Consider the following 26120-nt stretch of genomic DNA (forward strand, 5'->3'; position numbering starts at 1 on the left):
TATTGTAGTGTGGATTTCTTGCAAACAAATACATTCTGCTACACAACCACAACACAACCATCAAAAATCAGGAGATGAGCACTGACACGTCACTTCATCTACGGGCTGTGTGGTAGGCAGCATTTCTGAAATGTCTCCCCCTGGTTCCCGATGCCATGTCCTAATCTCTGGAACCTAGCAACATGATGAGATATCCCTCCCATCACTGTTGTGTGGCTTAACGTTGGACCCGCCTTGAAGATAGATTATTCAGGTGGGTCCAGTCTAATCACATGAGCCCCGTTAAAAGCAGGCGTTTTCTCTGGGGGAAGAAGACATTAGATAGATTTGAAGCATTGGAAGGGATCAAAGTGTTGCTGTTTTGAAGACTGAGGTGGGGGACATGAGAAGGAAGGCATTGGCCCCTGGCTGGTAACCAGGAAGGGAATGGATCTCAGACCACAAAGACCTGGATCTTGCCAAAGACTTGAGTGAGCTTAGAAGCAGATTATTTCCAAAGTGTCTGAGTAAGAACCTAACCTGTCCAACACCTTGATCCTGGTCTTGTGATACCTTGAACATAAACCCCAGTGGATAGGATGCCTGGGAGGCTCAGTCAGTTAAGCGTTGGACTCCTGATCTCAGCTCAGGTCATGATCTCTGGGTCCTGGGATTGAGCCCCTCAGTGGGCTCCATGCTCAGTGGGGAGTTTGCTTGAAGACTTCTTTCCCTCTGCCCCTCCTTCTGCTTGCAGGCTCTCTCTAAAATAAATAAATCTTAAAAAAAAAAAAAAAAGACCCAGCTGAGCCTCAACTATGGATACAGAACTGTGAGCTGGGGCGCCTGGGTGGCTCAGTCAGTTGAGCCTCCGACTCTTGGTTCCGGCTCAGGTTATGATCTCAGGGTGGTGAGATCAAGCCCCATGTCAGTCTCTGTGCTCAGTGGGGAGTCAGCCTGGGGATTCTCCCCCTCTGCCCCTGCCCCACTCACACATTCTCTCTCTCAAAAAATAAATTAAAAAAAAAAAAAAAGGAACTGTGAGCTAATAGTGACTGTTTCAAACCGCTGAGTTTGTAGACTATGCTGCACACGAGAAAATTCGCACAAGGGAAGGGATCAGGAAGGGTTACCCTTTGGAAGGTTCTCTGTTGGAGACTGACATTCTGTCTCTTAGCACAGTTGCAACAGGCTGCTCTTTCTCCCTCGAGGACCAGAGTAAGTAGTTGGCTTGCGTTCAGGGGCCATGTGGGATAAGGAGTACCAATTCTTCTTAATTCTCAAAATGATGCCCAGAGCCCAGAGAAGCCCACAGTGCTAGGAGACATAGACTGATGATGCCCAGGTAGCCCTTTGGGGCCCAGGATCGTTGAGTGGAATCACCATTAGCAGAGTTGCTAATACCATTTGCTAATACATTGCTCACTCTTATGTTTTGTGTTCTGTGCATAATTGGCCTGGCCAATTTCCCAGTAGTTAAATATAAGCAGTTAATAAGTTAAATCGTATTCTGCAACTTGCTTTTTTCACATACCATCATGGAATTTTTCAGGGTTCTTCTCTTAGATCTACCGTGCGTTTTCTAACAGAACTGTGGTTTTCCACCGCACAGACGCACCAACGATTACTGATGGCTGGGCGTGTGTAGGCTGTCTTCACTGCTTCCATCACAGGCTGTGCTGTAGTGAGTCTCTTGGTCTCTGTATCTCTTGCTCTTCTGGTAGAATTTCTGTAAAATTGACTCCCAGAAGTGTTATTGCTTGGGCAAAGGTTACAGGCACTTAAATTGTTGGTAGTTAACTGCTAAATCGTCATTAGACAGAGGTATGCCAGTTTATACTTTCTCTCCAACTTGGGTAGGGAGGGTCCCCTTTCCTCTTATGTGGCCCCACATGGGAATTTCCAAGTATGGGTCAGGAATAAGCTGTTCTTCCTTCTCTACTTTCTCCCTGGGAGTAGCTTACATTATGACTCTTCCTTGTGGAAAAAGAGAACAGGAACTGTCGCTTTAGCAAGCCACATTGGGCTGCAGCCAGAGTGACTGCCACATCTATTTCTGTGTGTGTGTGTGTGTGAGAGAGAGAGAGAGAGAGAGAGAGAGGCTTCCACTAAGACCCCAGGGAAGGAAAACAGACGGGGAATAGTTTTCCCTGGGTTCTCCCATTCTTATCTGTTCAGGTCAGCCTCCTGCTGGTGGAGCCGACAAGTGGGCACAGCGCTGTATCCGAAGGGGCTAGGGTTCCTTCTGACAGTGGTTTCCCCTGAAGGGGTAGGTCCATCAAGTCACAGCCACTGTTTTGGAAAATAGCCATTTCTCTGCCGACCTTCTGATAGGCTGCTCTGGGTCAGGTTCTGTAGCCAATACTTTTTGTCCGGTCATCCATGAGGATGGGAGCAGGAAAATATCCCATCAGAACGGTGTTCTCAAGGTCAAGCAGGCGACTGAGACACAGAGCTGAGATGATTTGCTCACCTTCATTTCAGGGCCAATGATGTGACTTGGATAGCTCAGGAGGTCATTGGTGGTGTTCAATCAGTGCCTCTTGGCAGGAAAATCGAGTGTGCAGGACACTGGGGGCCCTTCAGCTCTGCTCTCGGTGGCAGATGGGAAGGCACAGGCCCCGTCTCGAAAGAGACTGTACTCTTCTGTTCCAGGTGGCTTGCCACCCAGGAGGGCCAGCCAGCATGTCATTGGCTCAGAGAAGGCAGAAATCTGCATGTTTTATGTGGCAGCTCCAGTGTTTAAAATCTGAGCTGATGCTGTACCAGTCCATCAAAACTGGGTTGTGGACCAGATATGAATTAAGGTCTCCGATCAGGTGTCTGGCCCATTGCATCCTGTGGCAGCAATTAGAAACTCCTGTGAGCCAGGAGCACCAGCGGGGGGGGGGGGGGGGGGGGGGGGGGGGGGGGGGGGGGGCAGTTTGCAGGGGTGGGAATAATACCAGGAGAATGACCACCACAGGGAGCTCTGTTCACTCCATGACTCGCTGTGCTTGGGCGGGGGGCGGGAAAGAGTGCAGACTTTGGAGTTCGACCCTGGGAGACCCACTAACCCTGCTGATGCCACATTTTTTCACCTGGAAAACCAATGGTTTGGAGGATTAAATGATATCCTAACTGCAACTTTTACAAAGATGTGTACTATGTGTCAGGCACATTAGGTACTTATTATCTGTGGGCAGTCATGTTCATTTTGTGTGCCTCAGTTTCCCAAGTGTAAGAGGAAGAGAAAGACATTATCTATCTCAAAGGGTTGGATAAGGATTAAATATAAAGTGTAGTAGAGCTTTGCACATCCTACCTGCCTAATGAACATTATTTTAAATATTTCTCATCATCATAAAAGTCCTGTAAATAGGCATTATTATGTTTGTATTTACAAATAAACCCAGGGATTGAGAGATTAAGTAACTTACCCAAACTAGGCAGCCAGGAATCAGCAGAATTGGGCCTCAGGGCCCAAGTATCTCCTTCTGATGTAGGGAAAGAGCCTCACAGGACCTCAGAAAAGTATTACTAGTCCTCTTTCCCTTTTTCTCCTCAAAAGTTCCTCTTCTTTTGGGGCTCCTGGTTGGCTTAGTTGGTGGAGCATATGACTCTTGATCTCAGGGTCCTAAGTTTAAGCCCTATGTTGGGTATGGAGCCTATTAAGAAAAGAAGTTCATCTTCTTTTAACAGATAGACTTCCTACTATTTTAAAAAAGCTTTCAGAAATACTTGACCTGGGCACTTGATTGGTCTGAAATAAGGCGGTAGAATGGGGTATGGTGACCAAAGCTCAGAGACCGGGAAAGGTGGGGAACCTTCTGTAGACACCTCAGTGCCAGTCAGGGTGGAGCCTGAAGCTCCAAAATGTAGCAGCTTGAAATACCAATCATTTATTATCGCACATGGTGTCTCTGGGTCAGGAATTCAGGAGCAGCTTAGTAGGGTGGTTCTGGTTCAGCGTCTTTCATGAGATAGCAACCAGGACACTTGCTGGGGCTTCAGTCAGCTGAGGCTTAACTGGGGCTGGAGGATCCACATCCAGATGATTGACTCCTGTGGCTCGGGAGCAGGTCCTGGCTGTTGGCAGGATGTGTCAGTGGATCTCTCCATAGGACTGACCAAGGATCCTCAAACCATGACATCTGGCTTCTCCCAGAGTGAGTCATGCAAGAGAGGAATGCAAGGTGGAAGCTACAATGCCTTTTATGACACAGTACTGGAGTCATGTACTGTTACGTATACCACTTCATTCTGTTCATTAGAATAGGGCTGCCACTTCTAGCAAAACTAATGAACACAAGCAACAGGGTGCCCAGTTTAATTTGAATTCCAGAGACACAGTGAATAAACGTTTAGTGTAAGTATATCCCATGCAATAATTGGGACATACTTACACTAAAAATTATTTGTTGTTTATCTGAAATTCAAATTTAATTGGGTATCATGGATTTTATCTGGCAACCCTATGTTAGAAGCAAGTCACTTAGTCCAGCCTACACTCAAGGGGAGGGGGAAAATGGTTACATTTTTGAAGGGAGGAAAACCAAAGAATTTGTGGAGATACTTCCAAACCACTGCAAGCAGAATTTTGAAAAATTTCATTTGGTCCGGGTGTCTGTGGATAATTGCATGGGAGCCTAATGAAGAAGTTCTAGACAAGAAGGTCACCTTCCTAATAATCTTGTACATTTGTAAGTTTACAGAAAATTACACACAATATATTCTTTGGTCCTCAGACAGCCCTGTGAGGTAGGGGAAGCAGTGATCATGATCCTCATTTTATAGAGGAGGAAGCTGAAATGCTCCACAGATGTTATGAGTAGAAATGGTGGAGGGAGGACAGATTCTTCTGGTTTTAAGTCTAGCATTTGTTGTACTCTACCCAGTAGTGTCCTGATACACCACTGATGCCTTCACAGTATAAGATGATTTAATGTAGTAGATTCATTTTCTACCCTCTGCCATGTTGTTATCTCAAATGGGTGATGGCCTTCGTGGATTCTTGCTGCCATGCTGTATCCTGGGTAATGGAGGAAGGTCCTTGCAGAAGCTGAGGGCCAAGATGTCATCCTCTCTCTCCACACTCGTAAGCTCTGGAATCCACCCTGGCTGACTGTGGGGAGCCAACCCACTAGCAGACCCTCTGAACTGAGTGACTCATGAGTGCCCATAGGAACATCATTCCCTTTCTCCAGGCGGCAGCTAACCTCAGGTGAAAGACTGGGATAGCCAAACCAAACGGGGAATTGCTCTAGCCTAATTTTTATCATAAGAAATTTAGACATACAGAAAAGTTGAAAGAATAGTATAATAAATATCCATACCCCCTCCACTTAGGCTCGGTAATTCTTACTATCTTTTCCATGTTTTCTCTATTGATATTTTTACCTATTGATATATTGTGTTTTGATGTACCATTTTGAAGGAAGTGCTAGATGTCAGGGCATTTCATTCCTAAGTATTTCATAGCTTGCATCTTCTAAAAATAAGGACATGCTCCTGTGAAACCATAACTCTATGATCATACCTAAGGAAATTAGCTATGATTCTCAAATATCATCTAACATTCAGTCCATACTCCAGTTTACCTTATTGTCTCCAAAATATCTCCCACTGTCAATCAAGCCTCGCCTATGTGGCTCTTTTTTTTTTTTTTTTTAAAGATTTTATTTATTTGCGAGAGAGAGAATGAGAGACAGAGAGCATGAGAGGGAGGAGGGTCAGAGGGAGAAGCAGATCCCTGCTGAGCAGGGAGCCTGATGTGGGACTCGATCCAGGGACTCCAGGATCATGACCCGAGCCGAAGGCAGTCGCTTAACCAACTGAGCCACCTAGGCGCCCCGCCTATGTGGCTCTTTAGTTGTTTTTTTTTTTTTTTAAGATTTTATTTATTTGACAGAGAGAGAGAGACAGCGAGAGCAGGAACACAAGCAGGGGGAGTGGGAGAGGGAGAAGCAGGCTTCCAGCGGAGCAGGGAGCCCGATGTGGGGCTCGATCCCAGGACCCTGGGACCATGACCTGAGCTGAAGGCAGACACTCAACGACTGAGCCACCCAGGCTCCCCAATGGCTCTTTAGTTTTTTAAAATCTAGAGAACAGTAACCTCTGAAGAGATCAGGTCAGTTGTCTTTTTTTTTTAATTTTTATTTATTTATTTTTCAGAGAGAGAGTGCAAGCGAGAACAAGCAGAGGGAGCGGCAGGCAGAGGGAGAAGCAGGCTTCCCACTGAGCAAAGAGCCTGATGTGGGGCTCTGATCCCAGGACCCTGGGATCATGACCTGACTGAAGGCAGATACTTAACTGACTGAGCCACCCAGGCACTCCAGGTCAGTTGTCTTATAGATAGGTCTACATTCTACGTTTATTCCCCAAATAAAGGTTATATTTCTTTTAGCCTTTGAGCTGCATTGCCTCTTGGTGTGGATATGTGACCACATCCTACTGAAAGAGATATAAATGAAAGTATTGTGTGCAACTTCTGGGAAGTCTTCTGCTTCCTGGAACATGGGTATGATGGCCCGAGCTCTGGCAGCCATTTTATACCTGAGAATCAGGGTCACTCTAGAGGCAAAAGCTGGAAAGAGCTTCTTTGAACTACCAACACCAGCTTTGTCAGCTTACTTTCCCACTTCTTTTGAGAAAATAAAACCTTGTGTGCTTAAGTCTCTGTTAACTGGGGTTTTCTTTCATATGTAGCCAAATTTAATCCCCGTTAAAGCCAGATAAAGGCCTACTGTAATCTTGTATTTGCCTGTCAGATATGTTATCCACTTTCTGCTTGGCTAAGACACATTTCAAGATTTCTCTTTCCTCCAGGTGTAGATCATTGGTGCCAGCACCCAGTGAGAATGTGCTCAAACTATCATGTTACCTAACCTCTAGTGTTGATTGAATCTTGGCAGCGAAATTTTCTGTAAGAGCCTTGTGGTTATAAATGTGAGAAATGACATTAGTGTGGCTTGTTATGTGTAAGAGAATGTCAGGGGAGAGGTGTGTGTGCAGGAGCAGAGCAGGGATGACCTGGAACTGGCACGCAGCAAGCTTGTGAAACACAAACCTGAGCAGCAACTCAGGGGCAAGGCTCCAAAGGGCAGGGCCTTTAGGAGAGGAAATGCAGTAAGCATGCCAACTTGGCATTCTTGCCAGCCCAGGAGAGGTTTCCTGGGGGTTGAAAACTCCATTTGGGAAGTGTCCCACGGGAAACAAAAGGAGTCACAGCATGTGAAGGCAATCTGATAGCACCACTTGATCCTGGTTAATTGCTAGGGTTGACTTGGGTCCAGGAACAAAGCTGTGCCTGGAGGATCAGAATGCTTCCTGGGTCAGCAAGACGCCCCCTTCCCCTCCAGGCATGGGGAAGATACATAACCTTGGTGTTGCCATTTTGGTCCTTGGTTATTTGAGAAGCTGGCCAGCCTTTTGAGCTTTGACCACTCTGTTGGATGTTGAATTTATAGTCGTATAATGAATACAGTCACATCTTCTTACATCAACAGAGCAAAAAGTATGGATTCCAAGTCTGGGAACCCCAAAAAATCATTCTGATTAGGGCAGAATTTCAACTCTATTTGAGATTCTGATATAACCAATGAAACACACACACACGTATGCATGCATGAGAGACAGACAGACAGAGACAGAGATGGAGAGACAGACAGAGAATAAGGTTGACCCACGTTCATTTGCTCTTTCACTTATTCATTCTCCCAACAATCATTTATTGAGATTCTGCTTCCTGCCAGTGGTTGTGCTGCGTGCTGGGGATGAAGACAACTGAGTTTTCTTACCATCTCCCCTTGTCTCAGAAGAGACAAATACAAACACAACCGACAAGAATCCAGTGGGACACACTGTACAACAGTGGAAGGAGCCCAGTGCTTCCCTAGGAGAGAGGAGAGTCACTGCAGTGACTCAGGCAGCTGCAGTGATTTCTCTGTGTGGATACACAAATTTCATACAATTTCCTGGGGCCATAATTCTGCAAATCCCTAACTTCTTGCAGCTTAAAGCAGAGTTTTAACACCATTCCTTCTAGAGAGATCTGTCATTGGACCAGAATGGATGGCTCAACTCTTTCCAGAACCTGGCTGGCACTCTGAGGACACTGTTCCCAAATGCTTTGCTAGGCAGTTTCCTTGGTGTATTTCCTAATGCGTTTTGCAGCTGTGGCCCACGTGGTCTTTGCCTGCTTCCGGGAGGTGATGCCCCCAGGGCCTGGCAGGATCACATAGGGGTGCTGGGGAGGGGGGTGGGAAGGCCGTGGGGCTGTGGACTGCTCATACTCAAAAGTAGCCTCCACTTTGCTGCATCAGGCTTCACCTGCTTTGAGTGTCAATGCTTTAGGGTCTTCCCTAAAAAACAGATGTGGAGCCTTCGAACTCCCTTTGGAGTTCAGTCTCTTTCTCACTTTCTCCAAGGGCTGTGAGTTTCTCTCTGTTTGAGCTCCACTCTCTTTGTCTCAAGCTTCCGATCTATTTGGCTTTCCAAGATGGGGTCAATCTAGACTTACCGGAGGCTCTAACCGAGTGTAAGTCTTTTTCTCTTGGTTCAGTCTTGCGATTCCACATTGAAGTCCTGTCCCCAGTTTTAGTCCACAGTCCCCACTGACTGGGGTTTGCTGGGGTAGCCCTTTCCCCAGTTCTGGTCTGCTGTCTCCGTTAATGGAGTGTATTGACTTACTCCATGCTGGGAATTTCTGGAGGTGCATACAAGGGGATTATTGTGATTATAATAATGTTAAAAAAGAAACAACGAGCCCCAAATGGAGTCATCCTCCCCACCCCCTGCAACAGCAAACCAAGACTTAACTAGAGTTTCAACCTATTCCAGGAATGTGACCTTTGTTACAGTCAATCTGAAATTTCCTGATCATTACTGGTGAGGTCATCCGCATGATGAAAATCCTGCCCGTTCCCTACCCCCCCAAAAGAAGATGTCCTGGCCAGAAACAATCCCTCCTTTCCTCCCGCCTTCCCTTCCTTCTTTGTCTTTCTTTTTTTCTTTTTGCTAATAACTTCCTTGCTCACCCTTCTTTGTATAAAAACCTTGTTTTTCACAACTCCTCAGAGCATGCTCTTTACTTGCTAGATGGGATGCTGTCTGATTCATGAATCACCTAATAAAGCTAATTAGATCCTCAAATTTATCTGGTGGTTGAACTGTGTCCTTTGACAATATCCTCACACCTTTGACCTCGGACCAATTTCCTACTGGCAGATTATATTTGAAGTTTTGACAGACTCTGGGTTTACCCAACTCTGGTTGGCTGTCTTACTGATCGGAAGCTGGTTTGAAGATAATATTTGATTTAAAATCTTGGCACTTAGCAGTTTCTCATTTATAAAGTGTCAGCACTGATGCTTTTTTTTGCGGGGGTGTTGATGTTACTTCTGAGAAGCTTTTTAAAAAGCTCAGTACATCAGTATGCACGTCTGCCAGTGGTGCAATTTTCAAGAAGAGATTTGGTGGCACCAAGGAAGCAATGTCCGTGTTCCAGGCACAGTGGGATCACGTAGTTCCTGGTCCCTCGTGGCTGAGGGAAAGTGAGATAACCGAGATAACCTGGAAAGAGGAGGAATAGTGGGAACATGTTTGTTTACTTTTCTTATCGAGACAAACTGAAATTTTGAACAACATGTGCTGTCCTGAATTCAACACTCAATTATTCATTCTGTTCTAAGGTCATGTATACTCCTGGGGAAAATTCGGTGGTTCTCGTTCCATGGCTGCTCATGCACGGGGCACACATGCACTTGTGTCCACAGTATTCCATCAATTCTGAAATGCTGAATATTTTGCCATTTTTAACATCTCTGAAATTGAGATGCATCTTAAATTGATGGCATCTTAAGCAGTTTGTCAGAGTTTAATTGACAGGGTTTTCTCTTGCTTAAAATTCATAGCATATTAAATTTGATGAAATGTGGCTGTGGTTCCGTCGAGGGCAATGGTCAAGAATTCTTGACATGTTTTACGGTGCAAAAGCTGCTTTTATTATAGCCCGGGGACAGGACACATGGGCAGGAAGAGCTGCACTTGGTGACTGTGAGGAGTGACTGATTGTATATTTCAAGTTTGTGGAGGAAGGGTGGGTAGAAATAATGTAAGTTTCTAAGGAATTTCTGGATGGTGAAAGTGGGGTCTACAGGACTTTGGAGGTCTGGCTTTTGTCAAGAGAAGGCTGCTTTTAGTCTGTAATGAAACAACAGTATGAAGGCAGCCATGAGTTCCTTGAACAATGTCATGCTCTGCATGTCTCAGGTATTTATCAGTGGGTTGTAAGTTGTAAGTAGATTTGATTTTAGCTACACTTCTCTTGTCTTTGTTCTCCTCATCAGTTTCTCCACTTCAGCTATCTTTAAAAAAAAAAAAAAATCCTGATGACTGGCACACACCAGCATGCATTTTTATGTACTAGGGATGGGGTATGACCTGGGCATCAGGATTTTTAAAAACTCCCAAGAGATTTTAAAGTACAGCAAAGTTTGAGAACTGTTAAAATACAGTATTTCTGCCTTATTCAAGGCTTTTTCCAACTCCTAGTTTTCATGGACAGCATCCTTACAGATTCTACTTATTACATATGGTGCACTCCTCTGTCTCAATTAAGGATGTCCTTCTGACTCCATCCACTAATCATTCTTTATTTTCTCATTAGAATGTCAGCTTCAGGAGGGCAGGAGTTTTGTTTGATTGGTTCTCTGTTATATCCTCAGCACCTAGAACACCTAGACACATTGTAGACACTTGATAAAGATCTGATGAATGAATGAATATTTCTTCTTTTATATTCAGTGTCCTGATAAACTCATTTCTCACACAATTTCCAATAAAAGTGGTATTATATTTAGGTGATTTCCAAATCTGGTCATGTTTCCAGTGGTCATCTTTTAAGCCCCAATTTCACATAAAATTCATTTTAAAACTTGAGCTCAATGATTTTCCTTCTCACTCAAACCCTAACATCCCAGTCCCAGCCTGCCCATGTGTATCCATCAGTTTCCTCCCTGAGTCTCAAGTTTAACACCTTGAGTCATTTTCAAGCCTTGTCTTCCCCATATTTAGTTACTGAGTTTTGCAATTTGCTTCTCTGAAAATTCTCTTGAATTTGTCCCTTCCTTTCAATTTCCACAACACTGAATTTGTCTTCTTGGCTTCTATTTATTCACATTTCAAATGACCTCACATCCACCTGCTAGCAACTGTTTTTTTTTTTTTTTTTAATGCTTATGAGGGTTATAATATACAGATGTAAAGTATATGACAAAAGTAACATAAAGGATGGGAGAAGGTAAAGAGAATTAAATTGTTGTAAAGTTCTTATATTGTTTGGGAAGTGGTAAAGGCACTAACTTAAAGTAGATTATAATTCAAGGGTGCATATCTTGAAATCTTTGGGATAATCATGAGAAAAATAATACAAGAATATATAATGAAATAATAGGGAGAAAAAAAATTAAAAACTGAATAATTCAAAAAAGATAGGAAACAAGAAACAAAAGAAGATGTATGGATTAAATTTAAAACAAATAGCACAATGGTAGACTTGAAACCATCTCTATTAGGAATTACATTAAATATAAATAAACTAAACATTCCAATTAAAAGGCAAAGATCATCAGAACTGATAAAAAAATTTTCAGTATGGAAAGAAACATTCCTAAGACTGATGTCAAAGAGCCTGCTGCCTATGTTTTCTTCCACTAGTTTTATTGTTTCAGGTCTTACACATTCAAGTGTTTAATCCATTTTGAGTTAATTGGTATATATGGTGTAAGAAAGTAGTCCAGTTTCATTCTTTTGCATGTAGCTGTCCAGTTTTCCCAACACCATTTATTAAAGAGATTGTCTTTTCCTGATTGTATATTCTTGCCTCTTTTGTTGTACATTTTCTGACTGTATATGCATGGGTTTATTTCTGGGCTATCTAATTTGTTTCATTGATCTATGTGTCTGTTTTTATGACAGTACCATATTGTTTTATTATAACTTTGTAATACAGTTTGAAATCAGGAACGTGATACTTCCAGCTTTGTTCTTAAGATTTTTTTGTCTTTTTGGGGTCTTTTGAGGTTCCATACAAATTTTAGAATTATTTGTTGTAGTTCTGTGAAAAATGCCATTGGAATTTCGATAGGGATTGCATTCAATCTGTAGATCACTTTGGGTATTATGCACATTTTAACAATATTAATTCTTCCAGTCCATGAACATGGAATATCTTTCCACTTATTTGTGTCTTCTTCAATTTCTTTCATCAGTGTCCTTTTTTTTTTTTAAGGTTTTATTTAGTTACTTGAGAGAGAGAGACAGAGAGTGAGCACAGAGGGAGAGGAAGAAGAAGACCCCTGCTGAGCAGGGAGCCCGATTCAGGATTTGATCCCAGGATGCTGCTATCATGACCTGAACCCAAGGCAGATGCTTAACCGACTGAGCCACCCAGGTGCCCCCATCAATGTCTTTTTTTAAAAAAGTTTTCCTTTTCCTTACTTCCCTGCCTCCCTCCCTCCCTTCCTTCCTTTTCTTCCTTTTCTTTTTTGACTATAGTTTACACACAATGTTATATTAGTTTCAGGTGTACAACATAGTGATTTGACAGGTTTATACATTTTGCTATGTTCATCACAAGTGTAGCTACCATCTGTCATACATCACTATTATAGTATCATTGACTATATTCCTTATGCTGTGCCTTTTATTTCTGTGACTTATTCATTTTATAACTGGAAGCTTAATCTTTCCACTCCCTGTCACCTATTTGCTCATTCCCCCCATGCCCTCCCCTGTGGCAACCATCAGTTTGTTCTCTGTGTTTACAGGTCTGATTCTGCTTTTTGTTTATTCCTTTTTTTTTTAGATCCACATATGAGTGAAATCATATGATATTTGTCATTCTCAGTCTGACTTGTTTCACTTAGCATGATACCCTCTAGGTCCTTCCATGTTGTCTCAAATAGCATGATATTATCCTTTTTATGGCTGCATAATATTCCATTGCATATAAATCACATCTTCCTTATCCATTTGTCTATCAATGGACACTTAGGTTGTTCCCATATCTTGGCTATAGGGGTGCATATATCTTTTCAAATTCATGTTTTTGTTTTTTAGGGTTAAGTACCCAATAGTGGAATTACTGGATCATATGTTATTTCTATTTTTAATACCTCCATACTCTTTTCCATAGGGGCTGTACCAGTTTACATTCCCACCAACAGTGTACAAGTATTCCTTTTTTTCCACATCTTCACTAACACTTGTTATTTCTTGTCTTTTTGACTTTAGCCATTCTGACAGGTGTGACATGTCTTCTTTCATTTATTTTATTTATTCCAGGCTTCTTTTTTTTTTTTTTTTGTCTTGGTGAGTCTAGCTAAAGGTTTGTTGATTTTCTTTTTGAAGAACCAGCTCTTAGTTTCATCGATCTTTTCTTTTTAGTCTTTTTGGTCTCTTTTTCATTTATTTCTGCTCTGGTTTATTATTTCCTTCCTTCTACTAACTTTGGGCTTCATTTATTCTTTTTTTAGTCCCTTTAGGTATAAAGTTAAATTGTTTATTTTGAGATTTCTCTTATTTCTTGAGGTAGACCTGTATTGCTGTGAACTTCCTTCTTAGAACGGCTTTGCTACACCCCATAGATTTTGGTATGCCATATTTCTGTTTTTATTTGTCTCTAGGTATTTTTAAAATTTCTTCTTTGATTTCTTCCTTGACCCAGTAGTTGTTCAGTAACATGTTGTTTAATCTCAATGTATTTGTAATTTTGCCAGTTTTCTTCTTGTAACTGATGTCTAGTTTTATACCATTGTAGTTAGAAAAGATACTTGATATGCTTTCAGTCTTCTTGAATTTATTGAAACTTGTTTCATGGCCAAAAAGATGATCTATTAAGGAGAATATTCTGTGTACACTTGAGAACAATGTGTATTTTTTTTTTAAAGTAATCTCTATGCCCAACATGGGGCTCAAACTTATGACCCCAAGATCAAGAGTCACATGCTCTACTGACTGAGGCAGCCAGGCACCTTTATTCTGCTGCTTTTGGATGGAATGTTCTGTATATATTTACTAAGTCCATCCGGTCTAATGCATCATTTAAGGCTGATGTTTCCTTATTGATTTTCTGTCTGGATGATCAACCCATTGATGTACGTGGGGTGTTAAAATTCCTTCTGTTACTGCACTGCTGTCAATTTCTCCCCTTAGGTCTGTTAATATTGGCTTTACATATTTTGGTTCTCCTATATTGGGTGCATATGTGTTTATACATGTTATATTTTCTTACAGGATTGACCCCTTCATCATTATGTAGTGCCCCTCTTTGTTTTTTATTACAGTCTTTGTTTTAAAGTCTATTTTGTCTGATATGAGTATAGCTGCATCAGCTTTCCTTTTGTTGCCATTTGCATGGAATATTTTTTCCATCCCTTCACTTTCAGTTTTTGTGTGTCTTTACTTCTGAAGTGAGTCTCTTCTAGGTAGTATATAGATATGTCTTGTTTTTTTTTTAAAGATTTTATTTATTTATTTGACAGAGAGAGACACAGTGAGAGAGGAAACACAAGCAGGGGGAGTGGGAGAAGGAGAAGCAGGCTTCCCGCTGAGCAGGTAGCCTGATGTGGGGCTTGATCCCAGGACGCTGGGACCATGACCTGAGTCGAAGGCAGACACTTAATGGCTGAGCCACCCAGGCGCCCCTGTGTCTTGGTTTTTTTAATCCTTTCATACACTCCACATCTTTTTTTTTTTTTTTTTAAAGATTTTATTTATTTATTTGACAGAGAAGGTTGATGTAATGCTCTTCTTCCAGTGGGTCCGTTTCCTGTGACCTGGTCCCAGCTGATCATCAGCGTCCAAACTGCTGTCCTCCTCTTCCCTGTCAATCTTGTAATTGGGCGCCTCTTCCTGCTGATCCAGCCACAGGAGCCCCTGCCTCTCTTTCCTCCCAGCCAAGCCTCCTGCCCCTCAGATGCTACTTCTGAGCCTCTGTCTCTCACAAAGGTGGCTGAAGTAAGCTTGGTGTCTAATTTTATAGGTAGATGGTGGGCTCTGCTTCCCCGTGTAGTGAGAAAGGCCAGTAGAGCGGATCCCCTGGAAGGCTCGCGGGCCCTGTTAACCTTGATAGCTTTTCCCTAACTCCCGTCCCCTGGGCCATGATGCATCATGCCCCTCGTCTCTCTTCTTGATGTATTCTGAGGACTGGGTGTGAGTGCAGAAGGTACCACTCTCGAGTTTTCGTTGGTGACGTTTTATCTAACTGTCCCTTCTTTCATTCTGTATTCCCTCATAAAACTAGTTTTGAAGCTACTGTGAGGTGACTTCTTTCTGAAAAAAGAGAAAGAAAATGAAAAACAGAGGTTCTTTCCACTAAGCATTTGCCTCTCCGAGTGAAGAGACGACCTTACCATCTGTAACTGCTCCCGGTCCTGGGTGAATGTCAGACTGACTTTCCTCGTCTTGGGTCTACATTCAGGAATTAAAGGAAACTGTGGGGTTCCTGCTCAGGAGAAACACATACCTACTCTCAGAGCGGGAACAATCTTTATGGATGTCTCACAGCATTGACAAGATGGCACCACTTTTAGCCAGCCTCATCTGTTCTCACTTGGAGGGTCCCGGCTCTCATCAGCAGGCAGGACCCCATCAGGCAAACGGTAAAGTTCCGCAGGTGTTAGTAACTGATCTGTTATCCGCCTCCCACTCGCTTGCCTGCGTCTTACTCCCTCCTACCTCTCGGCATAACCAACAGGAAGATACAACCTTCTGCTTGTTTTCATTTTCCTTAAGCTTTCCAGGATAGAGCTGATAGCTTTCGCGACAGTGTATCTGGTGATACAAAAGGAAGGATTAAGGAAGAACCCACAAAAATGCCCTCTCGTTCAGACCCCCTCATACTCCATCTGCTTTGCTGGGGGCTCTTGGGACTTGTCATTCTTTTTCTTCTTTGGAATAAGGAGATTAGGTGATTTATGGAATCTTGAATATAGTTTGCACCCCAAGGCCCCTGGGCACTTACTGCAGTTCTGGTGAAGAAAGCCCCATTAGGTTTAAATTTTTATTTGCTTCTAGATCAAAAGCGTTTTTTTTATTATTATTATTCTGGATCAAAGTGTAGAATTTTAGAAATTGTTAGCAGTTCACCAGGACGCTCAGAGAAGACAGTCATAATTATTGGGTCCCGCCTCCATGGACTGGGAAATGTAACCTCCTCATCAGTGAATGAGTTGCTCCTCTCTGTGAGCCCCGGCCTGTATTGGCAGCCACATCATCTCTGCTGTTACCTGCTCAGAGTTCTGCAGCAACTGCAATCGCACTTACGCGCCCTGGGTCCCGCCCAGGCCGACCAGCCTCGTGACGTCCTCGATGCCACCAACCGACTGCAAAAACTCCAGGAGCTCTTGGAAACACATATTCTTCCCACAGAGCAGGGACCCTCCAGGTAAGGCACGGCACCGGCCTTCCCCGATCGCTGCCATCTTCCCAATTGCAATCCTCCCCTCTCTCTCAGCTGCTACTGGCTTTCAGATGATTCCTTCAACCTCTGTTCTTTTTTTTTTTTTTAATTAATTTATTTGACAGAGAGAGACACAGCGAGAGAGGGAACACAGGCAGGGGGAGTGGGAGAGGGAGAAGCAGACTCCCTGCGGAGCAGGGAGCCCGATGCGGGACTCGATCCCGGGACTCCAGGATCATGACCTGAGCCAAAGGCAGTGGCTTAACCAACTGAGCCACCCAGGTGCCCTCCACATCTTTTGATTGGAGAATTTAGTTCATTTATATTTGAAGTAATTATGGGTAGGTATGTATTTATTGCCATTTTGTTAATTGTTTTCCAGCTGTTTTTGTAGTTCCTCTCTTCTCCTCTCTTCTCTTTCTCTCTTCTCTTGTAGTTTGATGACTTTCTTTTAGTGTTGTGTTTAGATTCCTTTCTCATTTTCTTTAGTGTATTTACTTTGTGGATACTGTGAGGTTCACATGTCTTATCATATGTTTATAAAAGTCTATTTTAAGGTAATAGGAACTTAAATTTGAACACATCCAAAAGCTCTACATTTTTACTCCCCCTGATGTTTTGTGCTTTTGATGTCACTTTTTATATGTTTTAATTTTATGTATCCCTTAACTAATTACTGTTTTAGTTAATTTTACTATTTTTGTCTTTTAACCTTCTTAATAGCTTTATAAGTGATTAATCCATTACCTTTACTATATATTTACTTTTTCCAGTGAGATTTTTTTTTTTAAAGATTTTATTTATTTATTTGACAGAGAAAGACACAGTGAGAGAGGGAACACAAACGGGGAGTGGGAGAGGGAGAAGCAGACTCCCTGCCGAGCAGGGAGCCTGATGCGGGACTCGATCCTGGGACTCCAGGATCATGACCTGAGCCGAAGGCAGTCGCTTAACCAACTGAGCCACCCAGGCGCCCTCCAGTGAGATTTTTACTTTCATATGTTTTCTTATTATTAGTGTCATTTCTTTTCAGCTTAAATATGTCCCTTTAATATTTTGTGAAAGGCTGGTTTAGTGGTAACAAACTCCTTCAGCTTTTGCTTGTCTGGAAAACTTCTCTTTCCTTCAAATATGAATGATAATCTTGCTGGATAGAGTATTCTTGGTTGGAAGCTTTTTTCTTTCAGCACTTTGAATATGTCATGTCACTCTCTTTTGGCTTGAAAAATTTCTGCTGAGAAATCTGTTGATAGCTTTATGGGGTTTCCCTCATATATAACAATTTGTTTTTCTCTTGCTGCTTTTAAGAGTTTCTCTTTAATTTTAACTTTTGACATTTTAATTATAATGTGTCTTGGTATAGCTCTCTTTGGGTTCATCATTTTTGGAACTCTGTGGATGCCTGGACCTAGATACCTGTTTCTTTCCCTATGTTAGGGAAGTTTTCAGCTATTATATCTTCAAATAAGATTTCTGACACTTTCTCTCATTCCTCTCCTTCTGGGACCCCTATAATGCAAATGTTATTGTGCTTGAGGTTGCCCCAGTGGTCACTTAAGTTACTTTCATTTTTTAAAATTGTTTTTTTTCTTTTTGCTACTCTGTCTGGGTGTGTTTCATTGCTTTATCTTCCAGGTTGCTGCTTCATTCTTCTGCTTTATCCAGTCTGCTGTTGAACCCTTCTAATGTATTTTTCAGTTCAGTTTTGTATTCTTTAGCTCTGTGACTTCTATTTGATACTCGCTTATGTTTTCTTTTTCTTTTCTCTTTTTCTTTCTCTCTCTCTTTCCTTTTTTTTGATACTCTCTTATGTTTTCTATCTCTTTGTTGAAGTTCTCACTGTGTTCATTCATTTTTTGTCTGAGTTTGGTGAGTTTCTTTATGATCATTACTTTGAATTCCTCATGAGGTAGATTACTTATCTGTCTATCATTAAGGTCTTTTTCTGAGGTTTCATTTTATTCTTTCATTTGGAACAAATTTCTCTTCCTCCTCATTTTGCTTGCTTCTCTGTGTTTGTTTCTATGTATTAGGCAAAACATCTACCTCTCTCTGACTTGAAGGAGTGGCCTTGTTTAGGTGATTATCCTCATTCAACCTTGCCCTAGCTCTTGGTTGTCTCCTGAATCTTTGTCCCAACTGCCTGATTTATTCTTGATATGACCCCATTGTGGAGGGTATGCCAAGACTTGTTAGTGATCCAAGGGGAGGAAATTCACTTAGCACCTAGTTTCAGGTTGATTGGAAGCCAGACCTCAAGGGGGCAGTTTTTAAATTATGCATTTATACACAGTCCAGTGGGGTTGCAATTGTAAACTCTTCTGCCCTCCAGACCAGGAGATCTGGAGGTGTCCCCTGGTGACAATTGCAGAAATCAGGGCTCCAGATGAGTGTATAAGCTTTCTGGGAAATCTTGTTGAACTGTAGCAAGGCCAAGGGGGTACAGAAGGATGGTATCTCCCTGCTTACATTCCCTGGGAGTGCTTCCTTAGCCTCTAGATTTGTGGGAAACCAGAAGCCTGTCCCTCAGTCTGAAGTTCTAGGCTGAGGAAATAGGCTTTTTCACAGGAAGACTGGGATTATGTTTCAGTCTGCTGTCTGAGCAGCACCTTGGGGGTTGTGGCCTGCCAAGAATCGTTTTTCTGATTGTTACAGTCCCATTAGCTCTGGAACGCAAGTCCTCTTGGCCACCAGGGCCAGGCAATCAGGGGTTTCTTGTGTGGGCTGAGTGTGCCTGTTGGCTTTGACAAGGCTGCTGGAGAGTGTTGGGGGTGGCTTCAGAGAGGCAGCAGCAACATGTCTTGACTTTGCTCACCCATGGGCTTTAGCAATGCAGTAGGATAGTGCCTTGTCTTTGTGCAGATCCTGGCTTTAGGCTGAAAGCAGGAGAATACCATGACCTCTTGTACTTGCCAGCCTGAGCCAGGGGAAGGGGAGTGTCGCAACCACCTATGTTTGCAGACTTTAGCTATGGAGTAGAGAACTTTGTGACCAGCCAGGGAATGGGGGAGTGCTGCAACCACTGTGCTCTCTGACCTCAGGAAATGCCATGACCGCATGGCCCTGCCAATCTCAGCAAGGTGTCAGGAGAGTGCTGCCTCTGAGTTCACCTGCCTGTGCTAGCAGGCCACATGGAAAGAGTGCAACAATGGTGTCTTCCAGCACCTCCATCTCCAGAGAGCATCTCAGCTGTCCCCTGCCCCTGCAGGCAATGTCCCCAGATCAGCAAATAAATTTCCCTCACGTATGGTCTAGGTGCTTTTCAAACTGCTGCTTTTTGCTGGGTCTTGGCATGAGAGAGACCTCCTAAAGGGGATTCTCAGTTTCCTGAGGACTTTGGGATCTCCAGATGTCAACCCCATGGGTTTTCCCAGTCAGACATTCTGGGGCTTGTCTTTCTGGTGCGGATATCAGATGTTGGAGTGTCTGATAAGGAGCACCAACCCCTTGCTCCTCTGAGAGAACTATCTGCCTTGTGTGGTCCCTCCATATTGCATTCCTGGGCTGGGGGTGGGCTTTTTTGGTGAGATTGTGTCTCTGCCTCTCTTACCCATCTTGATATGGTCCTTCAATCCTTTGTTTTGGAGAGCAGTCCACTTAGTTTTCAGAGAGAAATTATCCATATGTAGCTGTAGATTTGGTGTGTCTGTGGGAGGATGTGAGTTCAGGATCTTCCTGTGACACCATCTTGGATCCTCCCCTTTTTGCCCCCTCCAATTTAAAATCTTCCAATAAGAGAACCACAGGCCTATATGGCTTCATTGGAAAATTTATCCAAACAATTAAGAAAAATAATATGAATCTTACACAAACTCTTTCCTGTAATAGAAAAATAGGGAACACTCCCTATCTTGCATTAAGAGATCAACATAAACTTAATATTAAATCCTGATAAGGATATTACAAGAAAGGTAAAATATAGACAGATATTTCTTATGAAGTCAGATGGAAAAATCCTAAAAAATAATCAACAGACCAAACTCAGCAGTATATAAAAATTATACTACATCATGAGAAATTGAAGTTTATTCTAGAAGCGTGAAGTTGGTTTAGCATTCAAAAATTGAGCAATGCAATTCACATTAACAAAATAGATAATCTTAATGAATAAAGAAAAAACATTTGACACCTCTTTATGTTTAAAAAAGCTCAACAAACTAGGAAGAGAAAGGAACTTCCTTAGGGGCACCTGGATGGCTCAGTTGGCTAAGTGTCTATCTTTGGCTCAGGTCATGATCTCAGGGTGGTCCTGGGATTGAGCCCCACATCGGGATCCCTGCTCAGTGGGGAGCCTGCTTCTCTCTCTCCCTCTGTCCTTTCTCCCCCTGCTTGTGCTCTCTCTCTCTTATAAATAAATAAATAAAATCTTTTAAAAAAAGGGAACTTCCTTAATCTGATAAAGAATATCTACAAAAACAAACAAAAAAAACAACAAACAAAACAAAAAAGCCTACATAGCTAACACAATAGTGAGATTTTGAATGCTTTTTCCCTCCCTGAGTTTTGGAGTAGACAAGGATGCCTGCTCCCCACTTCTATTTAATATTGTAACAAAAATCATAGTTAGTGCAATAAGGTAAGAAAAAGAAATAAAAGGTATAAAGATTAGAAAAGATGAGGTAAAAAAGCCATTATTTGCAGATGATATGACTGTGTATCTAAAATATTTAGATTAATGAAACTATTAGATTTAATTAGTGAATCTACCAAGTTGCTAGATATAATATCAATATACAAAAATCAAGTGTACTTTTCTATATTCATTATAAACAATTAGCAAATTAAATGAAAATATCATTTATAATAGCCATACAAATTGAACATTTAGGAGTAAATCTAATGAAAGAGGTTCAAGAGATCTATCCTAAAATGTACAAGGCATTGAAATTAAAGATAACTTGGGGCACCTGGGTGGCTCAGTTGTTAAGCGTCTGCCTTCGGCTCAGGTCAGGATCCCAGGGTCCTGGGATCGAGCCCCGCATCGGGCTCCTGCTTGGTGGGCAGCCTGCTACTCCCTCTCCCACTCCCCCTGCTTCCGTTCCCTCTCTCACTGTGTCTCTCTCTGTCAAAGATAAAAATAAAATCTTTAAAAAAAAAAAAAGAAATTAAAGATAAATAAATGCGGGCATATACATGTTAATGGATTGGAAGACTCAATATTGTTAAGATATCAATTCTCCCCAAGTTGATCTAGAGATTTCATGTACTCTCATTCAAAATCCCAGCAGGACATTCTGTGAAAATTGAAAGCTCATTTCAGAATTTATATGAAATGCAAAGGACCTAGAATATAGAATAGTCCATCAAGACAATCTTGAGGAAAAAGAATAAAGTTGGAACACTTATAATACTGGATAGCAAGATTTACTATAAAGTTCCTTATGAAGACAGAGTTGCATTGACTCAGAACAAGACAAATAGACTAATGGAACAGAATAAAGAATACAGAAAGAAACACATATGGTCACCTAATTTCTAACAAAGGTACCACTGCAATTTAGGGGCAAAGGATGATGCTTTATATGGAAAAAGATGAACTTGAACTTGAACACATCATATATGAACATTACTTCCACATGGATTATAGATCTAAATGAGAAAGGTAAAACAATAAACTTCTAGAATAAAATTTGGGAGAATTTTTAGGCAAAAAATTCTTAATCAGGACACAAAAATTACTAACCATAAAATTAAAAAAAACTGAATCTTATTAAAAATAAGAACTTCTATACTTCTGTTCATTTAAAATACATGATTAAGAGAGAAAAGATAAGCCATAGAATGGGAGAAGATGTTTACATCTATACAACAATAGACTAGTGTTCAGAAAAAAAAGAAAACACCAACTCCTGCAAATCAATAAGTAAAAGACATTTCATAAAGAGGTTATCTAAATGGACCAATAAGAATATACAAAATGCTCTGTATGTCATTAAATATCTGGGAAATACAAATTAAAGCCATCATTATATTTTGCTGTATATACACCAGGCTAAAATTGAAATATATTGGCAAGGATATGGAGCAACTGGAACGTTGATATATTGCTGGTGGGAGTGTAGACTGGAGAGTTGTTTGGTAGCATCTATTAAAGCTTAACATTGCTTACCCCATGGCACAGCAAGATATTTAAAGATTTATTTGAGAGAGAGAGAGAGAGAGAGAGAGTACCTGTGCAAGAGAGAGCTCAGGGGGAGGGAGGACAGAGGGAGAGAATCTCAAGCAGACTCCCCACTGAGTGGGAGCCCAATGTGGGGCTCAATCTCACAAACCTGAGATCGTGACCTGAGCTGAAATCAAGAGTCAGATGCCTAACCTACTGAGCCAGCCAGGCATCCCAGCACAGCAAGATATTTATTCAAGAGAAATGAATGCATGTATCCATCAAAAGACATGTGCAAGAAAGTTCATGGCAGCTTTATTTATAATAGCCCCAATCTGAAATCAATTCAAACATCCATAAACAGGAGAATGAATAAATCAATCGTGGTTTATTCATACAATGGAATACTTCTTAGGAATAAAAAAGAAGCAAACTAATGTGACAATATGGTTGATTCTCACAGACATAATGATGGGCAAAAGAAACCAAAAACAAGTGACTACTATTTGATTCTATTTATACGCAGTTCAAGAACAGGCAAAACTATTCTATCATGACAGAAGTCAGAATAGTGGTTACTTTTTGAGGGTGGGGTGTTGACTGTAAGGAACCCAGTCATCTAGCGTGCTAGAAATATTCTATACCTTTTTTTATTTTTTGAGAGAGAGAGCACGCCTGAGTGGGGGCGGAGGGGAGCAGAAGGAAAGGGAGAGAGAGAATCCTAAGCAGGCTCCACGCCCAGCACGGAGCCCGACACAGGCCTCGATCTCTCAACCCCAATATCATGACCTGATCCAAAATCAAGAGTTGGATGCTTAACTGCCTGAGCCATCCAGATGCCCCAGAAATATTTTATATCTTGATCTGAGTGTTGTCTCCATAGTTGTTATACATATATATTCATTGAGCTGAACACCTAAGATTTGATGTTTATAGTAAATGATGCTGGATCAATTGTGTATCCATATGGAATAAAATTAGCCTGGCTTCCTACCTCACTTCCCTGAATTTATAGAAGATATTTATAACAAGTTAGAATCATCTTAAAGTCCCAAAATGAGGGAATATTTAAAGTATACAGGAAGGGCGCCTAGGTGGCTCAGTTGATTAAACTCAGACTCTTGATTTCAGCTCATGTCATGATCTCAGGGTTGTGAGATCAAGCCCTGCATAGGGCTCTGTGCTTGGCATGAAGCCTGCTTAAGATTCTCTCCCTCTGCCCCTTATCCCCATGCTCTGTCTCTAAAAATAAATTAAAAATAAATAATAATAATAAAGTATATATGACACACAACCTAATAATAATAATAATAATAATAATAATAATATAGTATATATGACACATCCTTAAGTTAGAAATATGATGTGGCATTAAAAGTGTTTTTTTTAAGATTTTATTTATTTATTTGACAGAGAGAGAGACAGCGAGAGAGGGAACACAAGCAGGGGGAGTGGGAGAGGGAGAAGCAGGCTTCCCGCCGAGCAGGGAGCCCGATGTGGGGCTCGATCCCAGGACCCTGGGATCATGACCTGAGCCGAAGGCAGACGCTTAACGACTGAGCCACCCAGGTGCCCCTAAAAGTGTGTGTGTGTGGTTTTTTTTTTTTTAAAGCTTTTATTTATTTGAGAGAGAGAGAGAGCAAATGAGCAGAGGGAGGGAGAAGCAGGCTCCTCACTGAGCAGGGAGCCCAACGTGGTGCTCAATCCCAGGACCCTGGGATCATGACCTGACCCGAAGGCAGACATTTAACAACTGAGCCACCTAGGCACCCCCATTAAAAGTGTGTTAAAGTGTTTGCTACAACATGGAAAACACCTATAACATTGGGTAAAAAAGGCAGACCACAAAAATTCTGTATAAAGAATTATCAAAACTATGTACAGAGAAAAGTCTGGAGGGAAGTGACACCAAAGTGTTAGTAGTGGTTATTTGTTGTCGTGGGGTGGCAAAATAATAGGAAGACTTTTTTCTTATTTGTATTTTTCTGTAGCATGCAAAATTTCAAGACTTCAGTAACGGCAGAACAAACTTTTAAAAAATATCTTTTTCTTTCCAAAATCAAAACTCTGCCCTTCACGTTTCTCTGTCAACTGCTGCCCTGCTTTATTAATCCTTCAAGCTTTTCTGCTTTCTGTTCTCATCACAAAATGTGTTCACTACTTCCTGTGGCTGGCTACACTGAGGCTTCTCAGCTGCCACCACCTTATAGCATCCCACCCTAACTCCCAGGTAAGACAGAAGGCCTTTGGGCTGGATACTCTTTATTGTCAAGTTAATAAAGGATACCCAAGGAAGAGAGGCTGTGAAGTCTCCCTTGTTGCCCAACAAAAGGGGTAGGTGTAATAGATGTAATTTGCCTGTCCCCATTCTGAGACAGGCAAATGCAAATTTTCATGCACCTAGTGGGTGAGCATTTCCTCTACAGTGGTGGTGAGAAATGTTTTATTTCTAGAAGGGGCACTTGCAGCCCAAAGGGAAAACCTCCCCCTCCACTTCATAGGACCACTGAGCTGCAGAGTTGTTGCAGCATGTACGCAGGGATGGGAGAAATTAGGGTCACTCACAATGTAGATTCTCAGACTCTGCTCAGACTTATTGGAGCAAATCTCTAAAAGGAGGGACCTGGGTTTTGCCTCTTAATGTCTGTCAGGTGATTCCCCCCATCCCCTTCATTTTTTAAACATTATTTGATATATATATTTGATATATTGAAAATTATTTGATATATATAAATATATGTATTTTAATAAAGTATAATTATAAAATGTACATATATGAACCTATCACCCAGCCCAGAGCTGGATCATTAACAATAATTTATTTATATTTACCTATGTGATTATCTCTGATGCCTTCCTCTTGCCTCCCTATGAGAAGCAACATTTCACATTGTGTGTTTTCCATTCTACTAAAATATTTAAAAAAATATAGTTTTTGGGGGGCGCCTCGGTGGCTCAGTCGGTTAAGCGTCTGCCTTCGGCTCAGGTCATGATCTCAGGGTCCTGGGATCGAGCCCGCATCGGGCTCCCTGCTTGGTGGGAAGCCTGCTTCTCCCTCTCCCACTCCCCCTGCTTGTGTTCCCTCTCTCGCTGTCTCTCTCTGTCAAATAAATAAATAAATAAATCTTTAAAAATATATATAGTTTTTGTCTCCTTGGCATCTATGCCTGTAAAATATATTATTTAGTTTTGCTTGTTCTTTATTTTTTTCATGAATTTTTTATTGTGATAAAGTATATGTAACATAAATTTTCTTTTTACCAATTTTAAAGTGTACAGTTCAATGGCATTAATTACATTTGTAATGTTGTGTAACCATCACCACCATTGCCAATACTTTTTCATCATCCCAAACAGAAACTCTGTACCCATTAAGCAATAATATCCCATTCTCCCCTCCCCCAGCCCCTGGTAAACTCTCATCTACTTTGTGTCTATGAATTTGCCTCTCCTAAATATTTCACATAAGTGGAATCATACAATATTTTTGTGCCCGGTTTCTTTCAGTTAGCATAATATTTTCCAAGTTTATTCATTGTTCTAGCATGTGTCAGAACTTTTTATAGGTGAATAGTAGTCCATTGTATGTATATGCCA

The 26120-nt window shown here is 41.7% G+C and overlaps 1 protein-coding gene across 1 annotated transcript in view; it reads right to left on the bottom strand.

Moving 5' to 3' along the window:
- Positions 1 to 9342: 9342 nt before the first annotated feature.
- The window catches only part of TXNL4B (thioredoxin like 4B), a 33133-nt gene continuing 16355 nt past the window's right edge, over positions 9343 to 26120 (bottom strand). Inside the window, exon 4 of the mRNA XM_035024863.1 lies at positions 9343 to 9528. Coding sequence (XP_034880754.1) covers positions 9417 to 9528 — 112 coding nt within the window. The 3' untranslated portion in view covers positions 9343 to 9416. The remainder of the gene's footprint in view (positions 9529 to 26120) is intronic.

The sequence above is a fragment of the Mirounga leonina genome, unplaced genomic scaffold (assembly GCF_011800145.1).
Source record: "Mirounga leonina isolate KUSES-001 unplaced genomic scaffold, KU_Mleo_1.0 Mir_180, whole genome shotgun sequence".
NCBI lineage: Eukaryota > Metazoa > Chordata > Mammalia > Carnivora > Phocidae > Mirounga > Mirounga leonina.